The following is a 21,451-nucleotide window of genomic DNA, read 5'->3' on the forward strand; positions in this document are numbered from 1 at the left end:
CTCTTTCCTGCAGATTAAAATCCCTGATTCAGTCTTAAGTCTATTTATTAAGAACATTATTGTGAGCATCTTGGTAGGGGTAGACCAGTAATTCTTTGTCTTGCAGAATTAGTCTAAAAAACTCTTTGTTATAGTGGTTTAATACCAGATATTAGCAGATTGTCATGATGGTTCTGAAATTCTTTACAGTGTGAGGGCCAAAATTTGATATATGGAGTGTTATTTGGGTGACTTGCCTTAATATTGGGGTCCTGGAAATATGAGGGACCTTTTAGGTTTAACCCTCCCCTCTGAACTGCCCTTTTTAGATATTTCTCCCAGGCCAATAAGAAAGGAGCCTCTAAGCTTAAGTTCACAAAAGGATCAGATTTTATTACTTGGGAATTAATTAAACAACAAAGGTGAAACTAATAAAAATCAAAGATAATATAGATAAATATTCTTAACTCTAAGCTTAACCCATTCACTGCCCAGACCATTCCCAATTAAGCTAGTTCAAAGGAATTTAGGGTTTTCTGTAATTAGCTCACCAAACCTGAAAGTCTATAGTTGCTCGAGCCGCCAGAACAGCCAACACGCCACAAGCTCAAGAGCCAAGAAGGAAAAGACCGAGGTCCGGAAGATGCGTAGCATTCTGGAAGCAACCGGCCTCCCTTCAGGAAGCGTTCAATCTCCCTTCCCCCAAAAGGGGAGGTCCTTCAAAAGCTGCCTATGGAGAGTTGTCCTTCTGACCTCAGTAGCATACGTAACCTCGGGGTGGGCCAGGTGTGGCCCCTCCCAAATGATTCAGCTATATGTAAAATAAATTTAACATATTACTTTCAAAATTGTCCTGCTTATCTCTACTTCCTTCTGAGCTTGATTTTCTTCTCCCCTGTGTACTTTTCAGATTATTTCTCTGGCCTTTTTGTTCCTTTCCTTTTTTTTCCCCCCTTATTACCATCTTTGCTCCTCAGTGCTTCATTTTCAATTAAAAATAAAAGAAAAAAAATACTCAAAACAAATAAGCATAGTCCAGACCTATCCACAAGGTGGCCTTATCCAAAAATGTACATGTACTACCATGCCTTGCATCCATCATCTCTATGTCAGGAGGTTGGTAATATGCATATACCACTATAGGTGCTCTGGAAATGCAGTTGGTCATTGTTTTGATCAATTTGACAAGTGTCTTTTGAAATCTTTATGGTTTTTGTCTTAGAGATAAGTGTCATGTTGACAGTTGTTAAATTATTCTCTTGGTCCTGTTCACTTCACTCTATCAGTTCTTACTTCCCAGCATTTTCTGAAATAGTCTTTTTAATTTCTTATGGGACAATAATTTCTTTTTTTTTAAATAGTAAGTTTTTATTGATGTTTTATTTTTTCACATTGCTGTGGTTTCTACCAGTAACCCTTCCCATAATCCTTTCTCCTACACCTCCTTGAGAGCCATACCATATAACAAATAGTTTATTTTTAAGGACATAAAAAGGAAAAAAAAAATGTGTGTGGGAAATCAGCTGAAGTGATTTTTGAAATCTCTTATTGAAGTTAAAAAAGTCTGAAACAATTTGTGGACCTTCCATCTCTCCAAAGGGTTGGGTTTAGAATGTTTTCTATTTCTTCTTTGAGTCATGTTTATTTTTTATAATTTTGCATTAGTCACTTTTGATTTTTTTGTTCCACACATTGTTGTAGTCATTGTGTATATTGTTTTCTTTGCTCTGCCTTCTTCACTCTGTATGGAGTTCTTTTCATGCTTCTCTATATTCATCATATTTGCCATTTCTCATGCACAGTAATATCCTATTGCATTCATATACCACAATTTTTTTAGTCAGTCTCTAACTGATGGGCATCTACTTTGTTGCCATTTCTTTGCTATCACAAAAAAATGCTGTTATATTTAGGTATATATGAGGTCTTTGTGGTCTAAGCCTCGTAATGGAATCCCTGGGCCAAAGGATATAGACATTTAGTTACTTTATTTGCATAATTCCATATTTCTCTCCAAAATGTTTGTATGCATTTACTGCTCTGCCAACAATGCACCAGCATGCCTGTCTTCCCATAACCCCTCCCACATTGGCTGTTGCCATCTTTTGTCATCATTGTCAGTTTGCAGCTTTAGTTTGCCTGCATAGACTTGATAGCTCTTTGCAAATATGCACTGTGCTTCGGTCTTTAGAAGATTCCTCCAGGCTGGGCCACTCTCAGTCTGTGACAGAGTAATTTGAATGCCTTTTCCTATGGTTGCTCTCCCTAGCCTCTAGTGCTAGGGAGAACTTTGTCCCTTCACAGTACAATTCTGTGAGGTTTATGCAGCTGTTCTGAAACATCTCTTTGACTTGTAGGGAATTAGTTCCATTTTAGTGTTACAATTTTAAAATGGTGTCAGGAAAACTAGTTAAACGGACTTGGTCAGCTAGCTAGGTGGCACAGTGGATAGACCACTGGGCTTGGAGTCAGGAAATCATTTTATTGGAAGAATCAAATGAAATAATATTTATAAAAAGTGGTTAGCACATTACCTGGCATGTAGCAGGTTGTGCTATTCACTTCCCTTTTTACTAAATGAATATGTGCTGTACCAAATTCAGATATTGATACTAAAGCATGTGTCAAATGTTAGCTATAATAAAGTTCTACTTCAGTTGCATTGAATCATTTGCTGAGTGCTATAAAATATTTCTATGAATATGAAGATGTATATTCAAGATCTGATATATACACATGTAGATATATGTGTATACATAGATGTGTATGTGTGTGTATATATATATATATATATATTATAGGGGCCAAATTTAATATAGGGAGAGTTAATTGGGTGGCTCACCATAATATTGGGGTTCAGAAAATAATGAGGTACCTCTAGTCCAAAGTTACCTCCCCTCCGAACTGCCTTTTTTAGTTATTTCTCCCAGGCCAATAAGAAAGGAGCTTAACAGCCTCTTTTCCACAAACAAATCAGGTTTTATTTAATGGGAATAAAATCCACAGTAAAGGTGAAATTAATAAAGTCAAGAAAAAGGGAGTGGGGAAAAGGAAAATGGATAATCTCCCTGGCTCTAGCCTGGCTGTCTCAAATCCAAACTCACTTTTAGCTCAGCTAATTCAAAGGGCTGGATTTAACTCACCACCAGGGGTCCGTAATTTCTATGGGAGTCAGCAGCCAGTCTCTAGTCTGCTCCGACAGCTCCTCCAAGGCCAGAGAGGGAGAGAGAGTGTATTACTTCCTGTTGGGGTCCCTTTTTCTCCCTCCCCCAAAGGGGAGGTCCTTCAAGTACTGTGGCCGAGACTAGTTCCCTGTTGATGACACAGTCCACAGTCTCTGAGGTAAGCTAGGTCTAACAGGGTGGACCAGGTGTGGCTAAAATCTAATCATCTTTAAGTGGGTACTTAGTAGTTTCTCATTCACACCCAATTCAAATACTACTAAGTCAATCAAGTCAGACCCCTGGGCATCTGCCAAATTTCATTATTTTACCACTATATACATGCATACATACATATATATGTAGAAAGTAATTTTTGAAGTTGTTAAAATATTTCCTGCATGAAAAGATTAGTCCTCTAGTGCCATAACTTCCTTTGTTTTGGGAGGCAGAAAACTAGTTTTTGCAAAAATTATATGGTATATGATATGGGTGTTATTGTAGCTATTTTACAAATAAGAAAATTGAAGCCTAGAGAGCTTAAGTAACTAACCAAGGTCAAGCAGTAATAAAGTAACAGAGACCAGAGAATAAAATTCAGGTGTTTTTAGACACTGTGTCCAGTATTCATATAATATATTTTTTCATTTAATGTTGTTTTTTCCCTTGTAGGTGGCTCATTTTGTCAAAAACTAAGTTTGATTATTGCTTTCTTTAGAGGTAGACTTGTTAGGTCCTCTCACAGCTGACAGAGGTCTCAGTTACCAAAGTCATTTGATTATTTTTGTTAGCTTATGTTTCATTGGTTAACTATAAGACAAACGAAGGATTATTAATTCTTATTACTTATTGTTAATGACCAGACACTGGTAAAATTGATTTCTGTAGTGTATGGAAACTAGTTATTACTTTTTAGTCATGTCATTATATATATATAATATATATATATGTAAAATTTGTATTATTAAATTCATTTCTGCAGGCATTTATTGTACACTTATATACAAGTGATATATTACTATAAAAATGCTATGAATACAAAGATAAAAACATTTCTGTCTTCAAGGAACTTAAGCTCTGCTGAAAAAATGCAACATGTTCATGTTTATAAATATGAAGGCTATACAAAATAATATAAAGTAATTTCAAGGGTGAGAATGTTGATAATATTTGGGGGGGGGGCAGAAAAGGTGTCAACAGAACTGTACCATGAAGGACACCAACGTAGGAGGAATAACTAGTATTTGTATGGCAGTGTCTGGGACCAAAGATGTCTTAATAGAATGAAATATTGGACTGATCTAATTAGTTGAATCCTAGTAGGGATAAATGTAATAGTCTTATACTTGGGTTAAAAAAATCAGCTTCACAGATTTAAGATGTGGGAGATGTGGCTAGATACCAGTTTAGGTGACAAAGATCTTATCTACTTAGTCAGCAAGGTATTTAACAAACAATGCCATCTTAGACTGAATTAAAACTGTAATCTGAATTAAAATATTGTTTTTCAAAGCAAAGGAAGAGATCTACTGTACTCTGCTGTTATCAAACCACATTTAAGTGTCACTTTTTAGGAAGGATATTAATAAATTTGCAGGAGAGGTAAACAAAGAGGATGAAGGGCATAGAGATCATACATATAAACTCTGGTAAAAGGAACTGGAGAAGAAAAGTTTTGGTGGGCACATGATAGCTCTCAAGTATTCAGGAGTATTAGATTTGCCCTTATTGGCCCTAAAGGGCAGAATTAGGAGTAATGGGTACAACTTGGAAGTCTCATTGATAGTTTTTAAGTAAATGCTGGATGATCATTTATTGTGTATATTGCAGAGGGGATTTTAATATATATTTTGGACTCAACCCCTGTGGTTCCTCTGAATTCTGTAGTAATAAGGGCATCATCCATTGTGGTTTGGTGAATTGAGCCTTTAGCTGTGTGTGTGTGTGTGTGTGTGTGTGTGTGTGTGTGTGTGTGTGTGTATGTTTTGCTGCCCTGTCCCCTTTCAATTAAATGCTATCGGTGGTGACTAGTGCCTTAATTTGTTAATGTTTGTTACCTGAAGTACCGTTATAATTGGCCTCTGCTGTTGATATGCAAGAAATTTTTTTTTTGCCTGATTTCCTGGGGGTTTTGTGACCACACTGATAATCTATAGTACACATGTGGAAGATAAATTACTTGTGTGTGTTTTGAGAGGTTTTAGATCTTGGTTAATTCTTTTCAAAATTATTAATAGTACTGGTTGAACTGCTGGCATTTTGCTGATTAGTTTTTCTTCCCTTCATTTGAGGATTAAATAAGAAAGACTGTCTCTCCAATGTAAAGTGTAGGATTCTGAGAAATGCCCATAGTTGCACCTAGGTTCCCCAAAGGATCTAAGTAAACTCTGTTGTTGCTGAATAGCAAATCACTGATTTGAGATTTTTGGTGTTTTTTGTCATTAAAGCACATGCAGATGACAATCCAGGCTCTCCAGGATGAATTGAGGATCCAGAGGGACCTAAACCAGCTATTCCAGCAAGACAGTAGTAATAGAGCTAGTGAACCCTTTGCAGCAGAGCTGACTGAGGAGAACTTTCAGAGGCTACATGCTGAACATGAGAGGCAAGCCAAGGAACTCTTCCTTCTTCGTAAGACTCTCGAGGAAATGGAGCTACGTATTGAGACTCAGAAACAAACATTGAATGCACGGGATGAATCTATAAAAAAGCTCTTGGAGATGTTGCAGAGTAAAGGACTGTCTGCCAAGGCCACTGAGGAAGATCATGAGAGAACAAGACGCCTGGCTGAGGCAGAGATGCATGTACACCACCTGGAAAGTCTCCTGGAGCAAAAGGAAAAAGAAAGCAATATGTTGAGAGAGGTGAGTGTCTTAAATTCTTGGTTGTCATTATTTTTATTTTTGCCTTTTTCTAGTATATCTTCCTAGATATATTTATCTGTTTTGTTATCCATGGGGAAGTAGGCATCTTCTTCTGTGCTGAATTTTTCAGTGATGTTTTTTTCTATCCTATCTACCAGTCTTGTCTGTATGCTGACTTAAAGTAGGTTGTTATTGTTAGAAATGCAGCTAACAGTTCAAATTGTGTTGTGCAATTCAAGTGTTAGCAGCTCAAGTGTTGCTAGCAGCTTAAAGAATCCAAGCAGGCAGCAGAGGATAGGTGAAGGTGTCTTTATTCATCTTCGAAGATGGGTATTCTTCTGAATGTGTCAGAGACTACACTGAAGTGAGGTCCCACATTGTTTTTTATACCCAACAAGGGTACCGCTTGACCACATTACAGTTTTCATTTACATTCAGCATTACAAAAACAACCAATCATGGCATATGGTACCAACTTCCCATATATGGTAACTGTAAGGACCAATCAGATTGTATCAGTCGACCAATCAGACTGCCCCGTTAACAACCAATCAGATTGCACCAGTTGACCAATCAGATCGTGACACTAGGCCTTAACCTTATTCTGGGCAAGAATGTCCCCATTCCTCACTTGAACAGTGCTGTGTTAATATACATAACCATACATAACTTATCAAGAAACAAAACTACTTGGGTTTTGAACATGTAAAGACTAAAATTCTTGTTGAACTATCTAAACTCTAATGAGTAAATTATATTGCCACTTGACCCAGATGGCTCTGGAGGAGAGAGTGAGGTTGGTGACCTTGCACAGCCCTCCCTCACTTAAATCCAATTCACTTCAAGTCATGACATCACCCTGATATCATGGTCCTCTTCGAGAACAAAGGACAAACAACAAACAACACAACCGAGAGATATCCCATAAATTATATTTTTTATTTTTATTTTTGTAGGGCAATGAGGGTTAAGTGACTTGCCCAGGATCACACAGCTAGTAAAGTGCCAAGTGTCTGAGGCTGGATTTGAACTCAGGTTCTCCTGAATCCAGGGCTGGTACTTTATCCACTGCACCACCTAGCTGCCCCCTGCCAATAAATTATAAGCTTTAGCAAGAGTTAGACTTTTAAGCATTTATTAAGGAGAATAAGAATTTGGTGAAGAGAAAGAGAAAGGCTTAGATTCCTGTCTATTAAAGGGAGAGAGCATTCCTAGCTCTGCTCTCTGCCAGAGTCCTCAGGAAAGACAAACATCAGGGTCATGTAGGAATCACCTCAGGTGCCTCAAGGTGAACTCCCAGCTTAGCTTGGTTCCCACAAAGTGCAGGCCCCATTCCAGGCTTTGCTGGGGCCTAAGGCCCAGGGGCTTTGGCTCCTCAGCCTTGTGTACTGGGTGGCCCCCTACTGGGAAGCTCGGGCAGTGAAGTGGTGGGGCTTGAAACCAAACCCACTGTCTATCTTTAGGTATCTGAGAAGAGTCCAAATATGGTCTTTTCTCTCATTATCTCTAAGATTTTTTGTTATCTAAAGATTTAGGCACTCAATTTTTTGTGACCTCTTACATTGTTCTTTTGTGGACATATAGAAGAAGCTAACTGTTAAGAAAAGCTGATCATTGTTCAGTTAAAAAATGAATAAAATAAAACAAACAGCCACCTGTATTTAAGAGATTACGGAGAAAAATCTTGGCAGTTATAATGAATGGCTGCCCTGTGGTTTCCATGGAAATAGTTACCTTAATTATTAAAGAGCATTTGATAAAACCATCCACTGCTGGGTAGGTATAGCCAGAAAAGATATATTTAAAGGAATAGGGTCACATACATTTTAAAGAGAAGTTTAGTCTTCATCTAGTATTCAGTCATTCTTTTTGAGTTTAAGCAAGACATAAATGAAAACTATTCATCTTTGATAGGAAAAAGGCAAAATTAATAGCAACAATAATCCTGTGAATGATCAGTGTGTCACTTTCATTTGTATATAACAAGACTCTTAGTCTGTTAGCCTAAAAATGCCATCCTTTGTGACTAAGAGCATAGAATGTGTTTTCTGAAATTATTAGCTGTAATATGTACTTGAAATTTTTTGTGTTAAATTTTATTTGAACATAAATGACCCTTATATTTTTCAGTTTTCTTTATATTTCTCTAGGAAGCATTAAATGGTGTTTTAGGAACTCTTCCTTCATTCTGGCTTCAAAGTGGAGAAAACCTTTTCTTCATTCATGTATCCTCATAGGATTTAGAGTTAGAAGGGATCTCATGCATCTAGTCAAAATCCTTCATTTTATATATGAGACCCAGAGTGATGATTAATCAGATAGCATGTGAATATTTGCCATCTTTAGAAGAAAACCACTGAATGCTGGACATATAAAATAGCATTGCTAGTTGGGATGTTTATTGAATACTCCTAGGAGAAATCACTTTAATTTGATCATAATAGGTTCCTAGGAATAATAGAGCAAAAGATAACATTTAGGTGATTTGACTTAAGTGATTTGACTCAAGAGATTTTCTTGTGGCCCCCTTTATGGTTTAAAACAAAAATTTTTAATAGAAAAGATATTTGCCCCCATACTGCATTCTGTAATGAAATTAGCCCTTACAAGAATTGTCAAGTTTCTGAAGATTAAGATATCTCTTGGTTGTGTTGTTTGTTGTTTGTCCTTTGTTCTCGAAGAGGACCATGATATCAGGGTGATGTCATGACTTGAAGTGAATTGGATTTAAGTGAGGGAGGGCTGTGCAAGGTCACCAACCTCACTCTCTCCTCCAGAGCCATCTGGGTCAAGTGGCAAGATAAATATCAGGATGACTGGTGATGGTGCTGGATGTTTTAAGGCAATTGCAGTTAAGTGACTTGCCCAGGGTTATAGCTACTAAGTGTCTGAGGTGAGATTTGAATTCAGGTCCTCCCAACTTCAGGGCCAATGCTCTATTTACTGTGCCAGCTAGATGCTCAAACACAGTGAGAATAAATTAAAGTTACCTCTTTAAACTAAAGGGAAAAAAATAAGAAAACTGAAGATTAGGGCATTTAAGAGTTTATTGAAAGGAAAGTTGTAGAAATAAATTTTAGGGAAAGATATAATAGCTACTTCTGAGGGGTGGTCATAGTTAGGTAGTAAATTTTCTTGAGGATTCTCTCAGTATATCATCATATCTGCAAAGAGTGATAGTTTTGTTTCCTCGTTGCCTATTCTAATTCCTTTAATTATTTTTTTTCTTCTCTTATTGCTAAAGCTAATGTTTAGGTAGCTAAGTTTTAGTATATGTGGCCTGTACAAAAAAAGAAAGATTTTGCACAATGTAGTACAGTCCAAAAAAATTTAATTATGTATCCCCTTTAAATCTTCATAAATTGGGACATAGGTCTTAGTGAAGGCTTATTATTCCTTTCACCACCCCTAACCCCCATCATTACCTAGTATTTATTCTTTTAAAAAATTTTTTTTTCTTTTTCTTTTTTTTAGTGAGGCAAGTGACTTGCCCAGGGTCACACAACTAGTAAGTGTTAAGTGTCTGAGGCCAGATTTGAACTCACATACTCCTGACTCCAGGGCCTGTGCTCTATCCACTGTGCCACCTAGCTGCCCTGCTAGTATTTATTCTTAGTGTCATATATTCACTATACCATTTTATTGGTGTCTTAGCATTTATTGAAGAGATAAGAACTATTTTTGTAGATATTGCATGATCAATTCTCAAAAAATTCTTGTATAATTGGGAATGTAACAAATATTATTCCCAGTTTTTAGATTGGGAAACCATCTATTAAAAGATCCAGTATTAAAAGATCAAGGTAACAAAGTAAAATAAGTACCTGAACTCAATACTTTTTTTTTCCAGTTTAGAAGATTCCCTCACCTCTTCTAAAAGGGTCTCGTTTAATAAATTTAAAAAAAAATTATTTTAAGAAATGTGCTCAAAACAAATTTGCCAACTTCATTCTATTTATTTTTAGTGATTAATATAAGTTTTGTAATTAAGCACAAGAAAAAAATTGTTCTTAAGTGTACATATGATATAGAGAACAATTAGGATGATAGAGTAGGAAGAAGTATAATTGATCTTTCCCCCACAACTTCTCCATAGTGATCTAGAAAACATTCCAGACTGAGTCCTAATTAGATACAAGGGGAGGAAAAAAAAATAGTCATTTTTCTAGGAGAGGTTGACATAAGAGATAGATGGAAAAGTCTGTGAACACTGGGGATGGGGTCTAACCAAGAATGGGTACACAGAGCTTTCCAGTATAGGGACTGAAGGAGGACTAAGGTTATATATCAGGGTACAGACATACACAGAAGGGCCTGAACTTTTGAAGTTCAGTTCAGTTTAATTCAATTCAGTAAACATTTATTAAAATGCCTGTTTGCCATGCAGTGTGATGAGCTCTGGGGATATTTTGTAGATATTAAGAAAAATAAAAATAAAATAAATAAGAAACAGAAAGACAGTCTCTACTTAAGGAAACTGGAAAATGTAGGGAGGTGGGGGTAGTGGCACCAAGAGGTACTGGTTGCAGGGGCACCATGTTCTGTGAAATCCAAACCAAGTAGAACCAGCCCTCTGTGAGATAAAGCTTTGAGAGGAATTGTAGTATTCCAGCCTCTAATCAGAAGGAAGAGGAAGCAGTTGAGTATCTGAAGCTTAGTTAATCAGTATGATGAGGAGATTTCAGGGGCTCAGCTTGTCTTGGGTGGGACATAATGTTCCCTGGATACCAAACCAAGCCAGTCCAAACCAAACTGAGCTGCAGATGGAAAGTGGGGAATAGGAACAGCGGCCAACGGGGATCTTAATTGCTTACTCTCGGGTTCCAGGGCACATATCCAGGGTAGAGGGAGGTGGGGTGTGTGCCTAGTGGTGGTGGGTATGTGACTGACTGCAGAGCAGGGGCTCAGGTTTAGTCTTTCACAGAGGCGTAGTCTATATCAGTTATTCTGCTAGGGCAGGAATTGAAGACCAAAGAGAAGTCTGCAGTTCTGTCACTCAATACTTGCAGAATATTCCAACTAATGGGTAGTGTCTGAGTCCAGCAAGAGTCTACTAGAGATAATAACCAGGCCCAAGTTTACAGGTTTATGGCTCTAACACAGACACAGTTCAGGAACTTGCAGAGCTAAGATCAGGAAGGCAATGATCAGACTTTTCCTTGTATCGCATAATGCCACTTTGGAAGTATTGAAAAGTTGTAGGTCCCTAGCCCAAATCATCCCTGAGATCCTGAAATAACACAGCAATTAATACTCTGTTTTTTCTTTGTTTGTTTGGTTTTTTTGTTGTTGCTGTTGTTTTTTTGCGAGGCAGTTGGGGCTAAGTGACTTGCCCAGGGTCACACAGCTAGTAAGTGTCAAGTGTCTGAAGCTGGATTTGAACTCAGGTCCTCCTGGATCCAGGGCCAATGCTCTATCCACTGCGCCACCTAGCTGCCCCAGCAATTAATACTCTTAAGAAAATAGTAGGAGTACCCAAGAGGACAGAAGCTCAGCCCAGGCACCCTCTCCAAAAGTCTGCAGAGCCCAGGCCTAACATTAAGCTCCAAGTCAAGAAGTAAGCTGGAAGAATGAAGAGGGAAAAATCCTATAATAAAGAACTTTTATGGTGACTAGGATACCAAAGACACAAAGCCAGAAAATAATGACTCCAAAACATTTATAAGTAAAGCCTAAAAACACACCAAGAAAAATAAAACAAAAAACCCCCACCAAACCCAAAAAACCACAACTTGGGCACAAGTCCAATGACAATTCCTGGAAGAAATGAAGCAAGAGGGTTTTGTTTTGTTTTTTTTAAATAATTTTAAAAAATGAAACCAGTGATCTAGAGGAAAGAACTGGAAAAGAAATATGACCCATGGAAGAAAGAATCGGAAAGAGAAATAGCAGCATGCAAACCTTACCCAAACAACAGTCTCTGAAAATTAGACTGGATCCAATAGAAGATAATGGTTCCATGAGATAACAAGAAGTAGTAAAACAAAGTCAAAAGATTAAATAGAAGAAATTATATGGTATCTCCTAGCAAAAACATATCAAGAACAGAGCTTTGGCAGCATATTTGAAGAAATTTTAAAATTAAGCTGTGCAAATCTCTTAGAGCCTGAGGGCAGAATGAAATCATAAAGAATCCAATAGTCAGTAGTTATTTGTCCATTACATATTTATTAAGTGCCTATTTTGTGCCAGGCATTGTGCTAAGTCTTGGGGAACAAAAACAGGAAAAAGAAAGATTGTAAATTCTCCCAAGGTGCTTACAGTCTAATGGAGAAAGACAACTCACACAAAAGGCTGAAAAGTGGGAATGGAGGGAAGGTACCCAGCACAAGGGTATGGTGAAGAAGTCAATGAAATCCAAAATGAGTGAAGCAGGAGGAACTAAAGAAATGCAAAATGAATGTAGCCAGGTGGGAAATGAAATGTCTCTCCTGTCTCCCTTTTTAAAATGAAGGTCGAGGAGTTCTTGGTTCCACCTTCCAATAAGAGACAATGTAGTATGGTTACTGAAACTGAGTGGATCTCTTGCAAGATGAGATTTCCCAATTTATTGGGGATATGGTAAAAAAGTCAAGAATCTCAAATGAGGGCATCTAGGTGGGAAATGAAGAAATGTGCTAGTCACCTCCTGAGAGAAACCCTAAAATGAGAATTTCCAGGAATATTATATCCAAAATCAAAGAAAAATACTTTAAGCAACCAGAAAGAAAGAATTCAAGTACTGAGAAGCCATAGTCACAGTCAAACAAGATTTAGTGGCTACCTACGTAAAGTAACAGAGAGCTTGGAAAATGATATTAGGGAAGGAAAAAAAAAATCCAGGTGTGCAACCAAGAATAATTTACCTAGCAAAATAGAATAGAATGCTACAAGGGGAAATGGAGGCCTTCTAAGCATTCTCTCTCTCTCTCTCTCTCTCTCTCTCTCTCTCTCTTTTTTTTTTAAAGTGAGGCAATTGGGGTTAAGTGACTTGCCCAGGGTCACACAGCTAGTAAGTGTTAAGTGTCTGAGGCTGAATTTGAACTCAGGTATTCCTGACTCCAGGGCCGGTGCTCTATCCACTGTGCCACCTAGCTGCCCCCTTCTAAGCATTCTCGATGAAAAGACCGGACCTGAATAGAAAATTTGTCATATGACAAAACGAGTCAAGTGAAACAGAATTTGAGTAAACGTGAGCCAGCAATCATGAGGGACTAAATAAGATTAAACTGTTTGCATTTTAATATGAATGCCTGAGAATGATTGTTATGATTTAGTCTCAAAAGAAGAATGGATAGAGAGGGTAAAAGGAATATACAGGGGTTTGGGGGGAGGAGAAGGGTGGAAAAATTATTTCACATAATAGCAGTGTACAAGTAGAATATATAGATACTGAGGAAGGGATGGGGAGAGCAGGCAACACTTGAACCTCACTCTAATATGAACTGGTTAAAGGGAAGAAGAAAATAGAAACCCAGTAGAGTTGGGTAAAGATATGTATTATACTGAATAAGGAAACATGGGGTGGGGTGAAAGGGAAATAGGAGGAGGGAGGGTAGGTTAAGGTAAGGGCAACAAAGTGATATAGTAGATAGAGCACTGGACTGGAATCAGGAAGACTCATCTTCCTGAGTTCAGTCTGGCCTCAGACACTTACTAGCTGTGTCATCCTGGGCAAGTGACTTAACCCTGTTTGCCTTAGTTTACTCATCTGTAAAATGGGCTGCAGAAGGAAATTGCAAACCACTTCAGTATCACTGCCAAGAAAACCCCAAATGGGTTCATGAAGACTCAGACAGAATTGAAACTGAACAATAAAAGGTTAAGGGAAGGATTAATAATAACGAAAACAAGTTCTAACTAATGAGGGTGAATTTCATAAGGAGATATAAAAGAAAAGAAAGGATAAGAACCTTTTATTGGGCTCTAGGTGAGGGAAAGAAAAAGACAGAGAAGAGGCATATTGAGTAAAACCTAGAGCACTAGGGGTAGCTAAGTAGTTCAATGGATAGAGCACCAGCCCTAGAGTCAGGAAGACCATTTGTGAGTTCAAATCTGGCCTTAGTTACTTACTGGCTGTGTTATCCTGGGCAAGTCACTTAACCCTGTTTGCCTTGGTTTCCTCATCTGTAAAATGAGCTGGAGAAGGAAATGGCAAACCACTCCAGTATCTTTGCCAAGAAAACCCCAAATGGGGTCACAGAGTCAGACATGACTGAAAAACAACTGACCAGCAGGACAGGAAACAAAAAGAAGGAAAAGCAAAATCAATGAGTATGGAGGGAAAAATGCATTTAGTGCTATTAACTGTGAATGGGAATGATAAGAACTCATACTTTAGCAACAGTGCTTTGCCCCCTCTGACTCTTCTTTCACCACTCTGGCGTAGGTTCTCATCTTCTCACACCTGGACTACTGCAGTAGTGATAGATTTGCTCCCTCAGTTCTCTCCCTACCCCAGTCCATTCTCCATTTGGCTTCAAAAAGTGATTTTCCTTAAACTCAGGACTGATTCCCCCTCCCCCACCCCCAATTAAATTCTAGTGTCTTCTTTTTGCCTCCAAGAGCAAAACCAGAAAACTCAAAGCCCTTCATAACCCAGGCCCTTCCTACCCTTTAAGTCTCCTTATGTATCCCCTGCATATACTCTTTAATCCATTGACACTGACCTTCTGACTGTTTCACCAGCAAGACACTATCTCTTGCTTGTCTCAGGGCATTTTCTCTAACTATCCTTTATGCCTGGAATGCTTTCTCTTCTTATCTCCCTGGCTTCCTTTAAGGCAAAACTGAAATCCCACTTTCTATGGGAAGTTTTCCTCAACCCCTCTTAATTCCAGTACCTTCCCTCTCTTAGTTATCTCTTCACTTATAAATATTCCTTTGCTTACTGTCTTCCCCATTAGATCATAAGCCCGTTGAGGGCAGGAACTGTCTTTTGCCTCTTTTTTGTATCCCCAACATTTAGCACAGTGCCTGGTACATAGTAGGTATTTAATAACTGTTTATTGATTCATTGAATATAGTAGAACGCAGAGTCTATCATTATATTGTTTGTAAGAAACACATTAAAAACAGAAAAATACACATAAAATTAAAATAAGCGACTGGAACAAAATCTGTTTTGCTTAAACTGAAGTGAAAAAGGTAAGGGATAGCAATCATGATATGAATCAAGGCAGCAGCAAAAATAGACTTAATTACAAGAGATAAACAAGGGACACTACATTTTGTTGAAAGACACAAAGAAAATGAATTAATATTAATATTAAACTTGCATACACAATATAGCATAGCATCTAAATACTTAAAGTTAAATGAATTACAATAAGAAATTGACAGTAAAATTACAGTATTGGGACATTTCCACTTAACTTTTTCAGGCTATGATTAATCTAATCACAAAATAAGTAAGAAGGAAAGATCTGAATAGAATTTTAGAAAAATTACCTCTGATAGACCTAGAGGTCTATTAGATTATGAATGGAAATACAAATATGTAGACCTCTTTGTCAGCTGTGCGTGGAAACTTAAAAAAAAACTATGTTTTAGCATATAAAAACCTCAGAAACAGATGTAGAGAATAAAAATATTAAACCCATCTTTTAAAGACCATAATGCAGTAAAAATTAGGTTAAAGGGCTACTGAAAAAAAATTAAAGACAACATTGTAAACCATGCATGAGGCCAAGAACAAATCATGGAATCAATTGGTGATTTCATTAAAGTTATCAATGAGACAGCATTTCAAAAATTTTGGGTTGCAGACAAAGCAGTCTTTTTGGGAAAATATATATGCCTAAACACTTTAATCAATAAAAGAGAAGAAAGACCAGAACAATGGATTGTGCATACAATCAAAAAACCTTAGAAAACCAACAAATGAAACTCCAATTAAACACAAATATAAATCCTGAAAGTATTCAAAGAAGAGATTAATAAAATTTGGGGGGGGGGAGTGAGGCAACTGGGGCTAAGTGACTTGCCCAGGGTCACACAGCCAAAGTGTCTGAGGCTGGATTTGAACTCAGGTCCTCCTGACTCCAGGGCTAGTGCTCTATCCACTGCGCCACCTAGCTGCCCCTTTTATTTATTTTTTTTATTTTATTTTATTTTTTGTGAGGCATTTGGGGTTAAGTGACTTGCCTAGGGTCACACAGCTAGTAAGTGTCAAGCATCTGAGGCCGGATTTGAACTCAGGTAATCCTGACTCCAGGGCCCATGCTCTATCCACTGTGCCACCTAGCTGCCCTGATTAATAAAATTCAAGGACAGAAAAAAAAAAAGAATTTATAATCTGTAAATAATATTAGATAACTTACTGGTTTAGGGAACAAATCAATATCTCAGACAAACCATTAGTTAATTTGATTACAAAAAGGAAGAAAAAACTCAAATTATAGAACTAAAAATGTGATTTCATGAGAGAAGGAAAACATTATTAGATACTAGTTTACCTAGTTGTATAGCAATAAAACTGATACTCAAAATAAAATGGATGAGTGTTTACAAAAACATAAAATGCCCAGATTAACAGAACAAGAAATAGAGCTCTTAACAAATTCAGAGAAAGAAATTGAAGAGGTTATATATGGTTTCTCAAAGAAAGAAAACTTTGGGTCGTATAAGTTTATAAGCAAACTCTCTCAATTAACTCCCAAACTATAGAATTATTTGAAAAAGTATGGGGGAAAGAATATATCAAATTAATTCTATGGTACAAATATGGTCTTGATCCCTAAGCCAAAGTGTCAACACAGAGAAACAAACCTCATACCCATTAAACTGGCAAAGGTGATAAAAAAAAGAAAATGACAGGTTGGAGATCTGTGGGAAAATAGTTACATGGATAGATTGTTCTTCTAGTTGTTGAATTAGTCCAGCCATTCTAGAAGAAAATTTGGAACTGTTCCCTGAAAGTTCTTAAAGCTTGCATACCTTTTGTCCCAGTAACAATTACTAGGTCTATCCATTAAGGAGATCAATGAAAAGGAAAAAAGACCTGTATGTACCAGAATGATAGCAGCTTCCCGCCCCCCATGGCCTCCCCTCCCCCACCTTCTTAACTGAAGGACGGTGCCTCATATTTTTCAGAAAAAACGGAGGTCATTTAGCATGAGCTTCCAATTTCATTCCACCAAAACTGCTCTCACCAAAGTTACTAATCTCTTAATTGCCAAATCCAGTGCTCAGTGCCCTTTTCTTAATCCTCATTCTCTTTGTCTTTTTTGCCATTGACACTTTTGACCACCCTCCCTGATATAGTAGGTGTTTAATAAATGTTTATTTATAAATTGTCTTTCCTTAGTGCTTAGCACAGTGCCTGACTCTTAGTAGGTAGGTGCTTAATTGGCTGAGTAATCAAACCAGTGAAATCACAAGTCTTTGAATTATTGAAGTAGAATATACTATTTGCTACTTAGGAAATATTACTATGGAGTTTAAAAGAGTTGGGACCAACATCAGCATATCTAGACCAGGGCTTCTTAATCTGTGTTCCATGTACTTAAATTGTTTTTTTTTAATAACTATATTTCTATATAATAAATTTCTTTATCTCATATATTTTATTTTATACATTTAGAAAACATTATTCTCAGATGCAGTCCATAGCATAAAAATTGTTAAGAATCCATGATTTGGGGCCAGCTAATGGTGCAGTGGATAGAACACCAGCCCTGGAATCAGGAGTACCTGAGTTCAAATCCAGCCTCAGACACTTAACACTTACTAGCTGTGTGACCCTGGGCAAGTCACTTAACCCCAATTACCTCACTAAAAAAAACAACAAAAAAAACCAAAACAAATCCAGCCTCAGACACTTAACACTTACTAGCTCTGTGACCCTGGGCAAGTCACTTAACCCCAATTACCTCACTAAAAAAAACAACAAAAAAAACCAAAACAAATCCAGCCTCAGACACTTAACACTTACTAGCTCTGTGACCCTGGGCAAGTCACTTAACCCCAATTACCTCACTAAAAAAAACAACAAAAAAAAACCAAAACAAATCCAGCCTCAGACACTTAACAGTTACTAGCTGTGTGACCCTGGGCAAGTCACTTAACCCCAATTACCTCACTAAAAAAAACAACAAAAAAACCCAAAACAAATCCAGCCTCAGACACTTAACACTTACTAGCTCTGTGACCCTGGGCAAGTCACTTAACCCCAATTACCTCACTAAAAAAAACAACAAAAAAAAACCAAAACAAATCCAGCCTCAGACACTTAACAGTTACTAGCTGTGTGACCCTGGGCAAGTTACTTAACCCCAATTGCCTCACCCAATTAAAAAAAAAAGAATCCTTGATTTGAAAATTTTGGTCGCTAATGAGAGAATTTTTTTTAGTGCCCTTTTTTTCCCCTCGTTTTTCTGATTTATTAAGACATATTCTACAAGGTTTCTTCAATTAGAAATTCTTTGAAACAATACCATCATTTTTTGCCAGCCGGAGAATAGAGTCATCAGATTCTCCCATTCTACGAATTGCTCCACAAATTGCATAAGTTTTAAATTGGCCATTGAATCTGCCTGTGACCTTGTCAACCTCGGCCATGTTCATCTGGATGGACGCGTGGTCCTTGGCCCCAATGATCCTGTTGCTCGTGGAGCATTTCTGCGGCACGTACAGGTCCACGAACTCTCCGGTGTTGTTCTGCATGTCGTCAGGTGAGGGAACCGAGTGCAAACTCGAAAGCGGCGGAAGAGAAAAGGCTTTAGTGGCCTTTTTTTGATCTGTGTGCTAAATAAAATGGGAGGCTCATCTGGTAAAATTTTACTATCAGGCTACAGTTGTATGTCTTTGGATTTTCTAGATAAAAACCCAGATAAAAATTGCCCCATCCTTGAAAAAACATGAAATTTAAAGCAAAACAAAAACAAAAATCTACCTAGCAAATTATCTTTTGTTGGGAGATTCTAGACTCCTTGTCTTCATCCAGTCTTCTACTCTTTTACTTTGGTTGATGTGAAAATGACACCATCTGGTGGGCAACCTTCAAACAGCAGTAGGTTCCTTCCAGCAAACTACTGTAAAAATAAAACAGCAAAGAACCCAGAGTGTGCCAAGAGAGAAACAAACCATATCTGGTGAGGTTATAGACATTTAGGACCATTGGCTCCTGGGTGGGTCTGCAGTGGATTGAGGTCTTCACTTGGTGACAGGAGGACTAGAGTTCAAGTCATGTTTCAGGTGCCTATTAGTTGTGTGAACCTGGGTAAATCACTTGACCTCTTTATAATTAATTTTCCTTATCTGTAAAATGAAAAGATTAGACTCAGGGACTTTTAAGGGCCCTTTCTTTATACATTTGTGACCCTAATACATTGTGACCTTAATACATTTGTGACTCTCTAATCCCTAGTAGTTCTGAGGTTTGTGTGAAGTGGGAGATAGAAAAGGTAGAGTCAAGAGAAAGGAAAGAAGAAAGGAGAAGAGGAGAGGGCACAGGAGACGTAGGCAATTCATTTCAATTATTATTAATTCAGGAGAGAGGTGATCTAGTAACTAAAAGAAGAAGAAACAGTGATGGTTGGTGATTTCCTTCTGAGGTGGACTGAGGCAGATATTTGTTGCTCTGATGACAAAAAGATAGATATCTGCCATCTCTCTGAGATTTGGTGGATTTGCAAAATCTTATAGCCAGTGCCACAAGCAATACTGCCAGGAGCATTCTAAAATGCCATGCTGAAGATGATGGATTCTTGGATGAGAAACTGATGGTTTTAAGAACACAAATAATTTTTCATCATTGTATTGAAGTAAATCCTTCTAAAGTGAAGCAGATTTAGGAATGCTGGTTAAGAAATTGTAATTTGAGGGGCAGCCAGGTGGTGCAGTGAATAGAGCAGCAGCCCTGGAGTCTGAAGGCCCTGAGTTCAAATCAGGCCTGAGACGTGTGGGGACCAATTTTCAATTGGGGAGTACTAGCTAAGCGGCTAGCCACAATATTGGGGCAAGGAAGGAGACTGACAGCCTCCCTCAAAACAGAACAAGATTTATTTTAACGAGAATGAACTTAAAAAAACAAACACAAACAGGATCAGTAGGATATCAAGGGAAAGGAAATAAAATGGGGAAAGGGAAATTATAATACCTGAAAAAATACCACCGCCCAGGAATCAGCTGAAAATACGCAGCAGAACGCTTGTCGCTTTCTAGTGTCCACCTAGAATGCCCAATTCTCCTCCCCCAAACTTAGAAACACCCCATACAGCCCCAGCCAGTGGGATGGCTGCTCTTCCAATCACTATAATTTTGCCAGGCCCATGTAGGTGTCGGCGAGTGGTGATGACGTGAGGTGCCAGAGCCCTGGCAATGGCTACAACCAGTGGGTGGAGCACCCTACGGTTTGCAGAGCCCCAGACCAGTGCTCGCGGAGGCATAAAAACCTCAAATAACAATTTTTAACAGACACTACCAGTGTGACCCTGGGCAAGTCACTTAACCTCCTTTGCCTCCCCCCAAAATACAAAAACAAATAAAAGTGTAATTTGTAAAGAGGATTTGTCATTTATTGTTCAGTGTCAACTTTGAAGGTGTCAGATTTCTTCTCAAAGTCTTTCTTAAAGATCTCATAAAGCAAGAGCTCCAGCAACTAGGCAATTGCTGACTTTGTGAGGGGACAGAGCCCGGTTGATGGCCATGGCTGCTCTGGCTACCTCAGGGTGATAATGTCTCTGAATCTTCAACTCCCATAGGCAACTCTCCAGGGCATGACTTTTGGCTGGTTCTTCTTCCTTTGTCATAAAGGTCAGAGGTCACACCACTGGCCTCCATGCTGGGGCTGTGAATCAGGGCCTTATGGGCAGGGTGTCTTTGGAGCAAGTTGCAGATGAAAGGGATGACCATGAGCAGGGCCTGGGGGGGCGGGGTATTCAGGGACAGGCAGCAGAGGCTCTTGGCAAAGGCAGCCACCAAGTAAGCAGGTAAGTGCAAGGAAGACAAGAACGGGTCTGCCAGGTAGAAGAAGCGGGCTCAGTACTTCACATGGAAAACAGATGAATCCAACAGCTTCTGGTAGAACTCAGGGTTCTTAAGATTATGCTGATGAATCAGGATAAAGAGCCCATTCAAGGTCAGGAGGCTTATGGAACCACCAGTGACATAGGCATTCGTGAGGAAGTCAATCATGAGACTTAGCTGGCTCATGTGGGACAGGATGGAATCATGCATGGTCACAAGCACTTTCTTGTAGAGGCTGATGGGCAGCTTACGCTTGAGAAAACTGAACCACATCTTCTCAAAGACATGTTTGTGTTTCTTGAGCAGAGTGATCTTCCACTTCTCCAACGTATCTTTGTGTTTCACATAGAAATTGGAGGTGTCACTCTGCTGGTGGGGGAGGCTCACAGCTGAGATCAGGGTGAAGGTGTTCCAGAATGTGGCAGGCACCCCCTGTTGGTGTGTGTCTGTGACCCTGGCCACTAGATCCGCCACAGCCTACATCGTGTGGTAACGAAC

At 38.5% G+C, this 21,451-nt stretch overlaps 2 protein-coding genes across 2 annotated transcripts in view; one reads left to right on the forward strand and one right to left on the reverse strand.

The window, feature by feature from the left end:
- ERC1 (ELKS/RAB6-interacting/CAST family member 1) overlaps positions 1–21,451 on the forward strand; it is a 313,654-nt gene that overhangs the window by 34,779 nt on the left and 257,424 nt on the right. The window contains exon 2 of the mRNA XM_043966008.1: positions 5,588–6,004. Coding sequence (XP_043821943.1) covers positions 5,588–6,004 — 417 coding nt within the window. The remainder of the gene's footprint in view (positions 1–5,587; positions 6,005–21,451) is intronic.
- On the reverse strand, positions 18,365–18,649 carry LOC122728006 (40S ribosomal protein S21-like). Its single transcript, XM_043966009.1, has one exon. It carries the CDS (start codon positions 18,647–18,649, stop codon positions 18,398–18,400), a length of 252 nt encoding a protein of 83 aa, XP_043821944.1. The 3' UTR covers positions 18,365–18,397.

The sequence above is a fragment of the Dromiciops gliroides genome, chromosome 5 (genome assembly GCF_019393635.1).
Source record: "Dromiciops gliroides isolate mDroGli1 chromosome 5, mDroGli1.pri, whole genome shotgun sequence".
Taxonomy (NCBI): domain Eukaryota; kingdom Metazoa; phylum Chordata; class Mammalia; order Microbiotheria; family Microbiotheriidae; genus Dromiciops; species Dromiciops gliroides.

What these genes read in the sequence shown, in the direction of transcription:
- LOC122728006 (XM_043966009.1), bottom strand. Translation starts at nt 18,649, where the DNA reads ATGCAGAACAACACCGGAGAGTTCGTGGACCTGTACGTGCCGCAGAAA.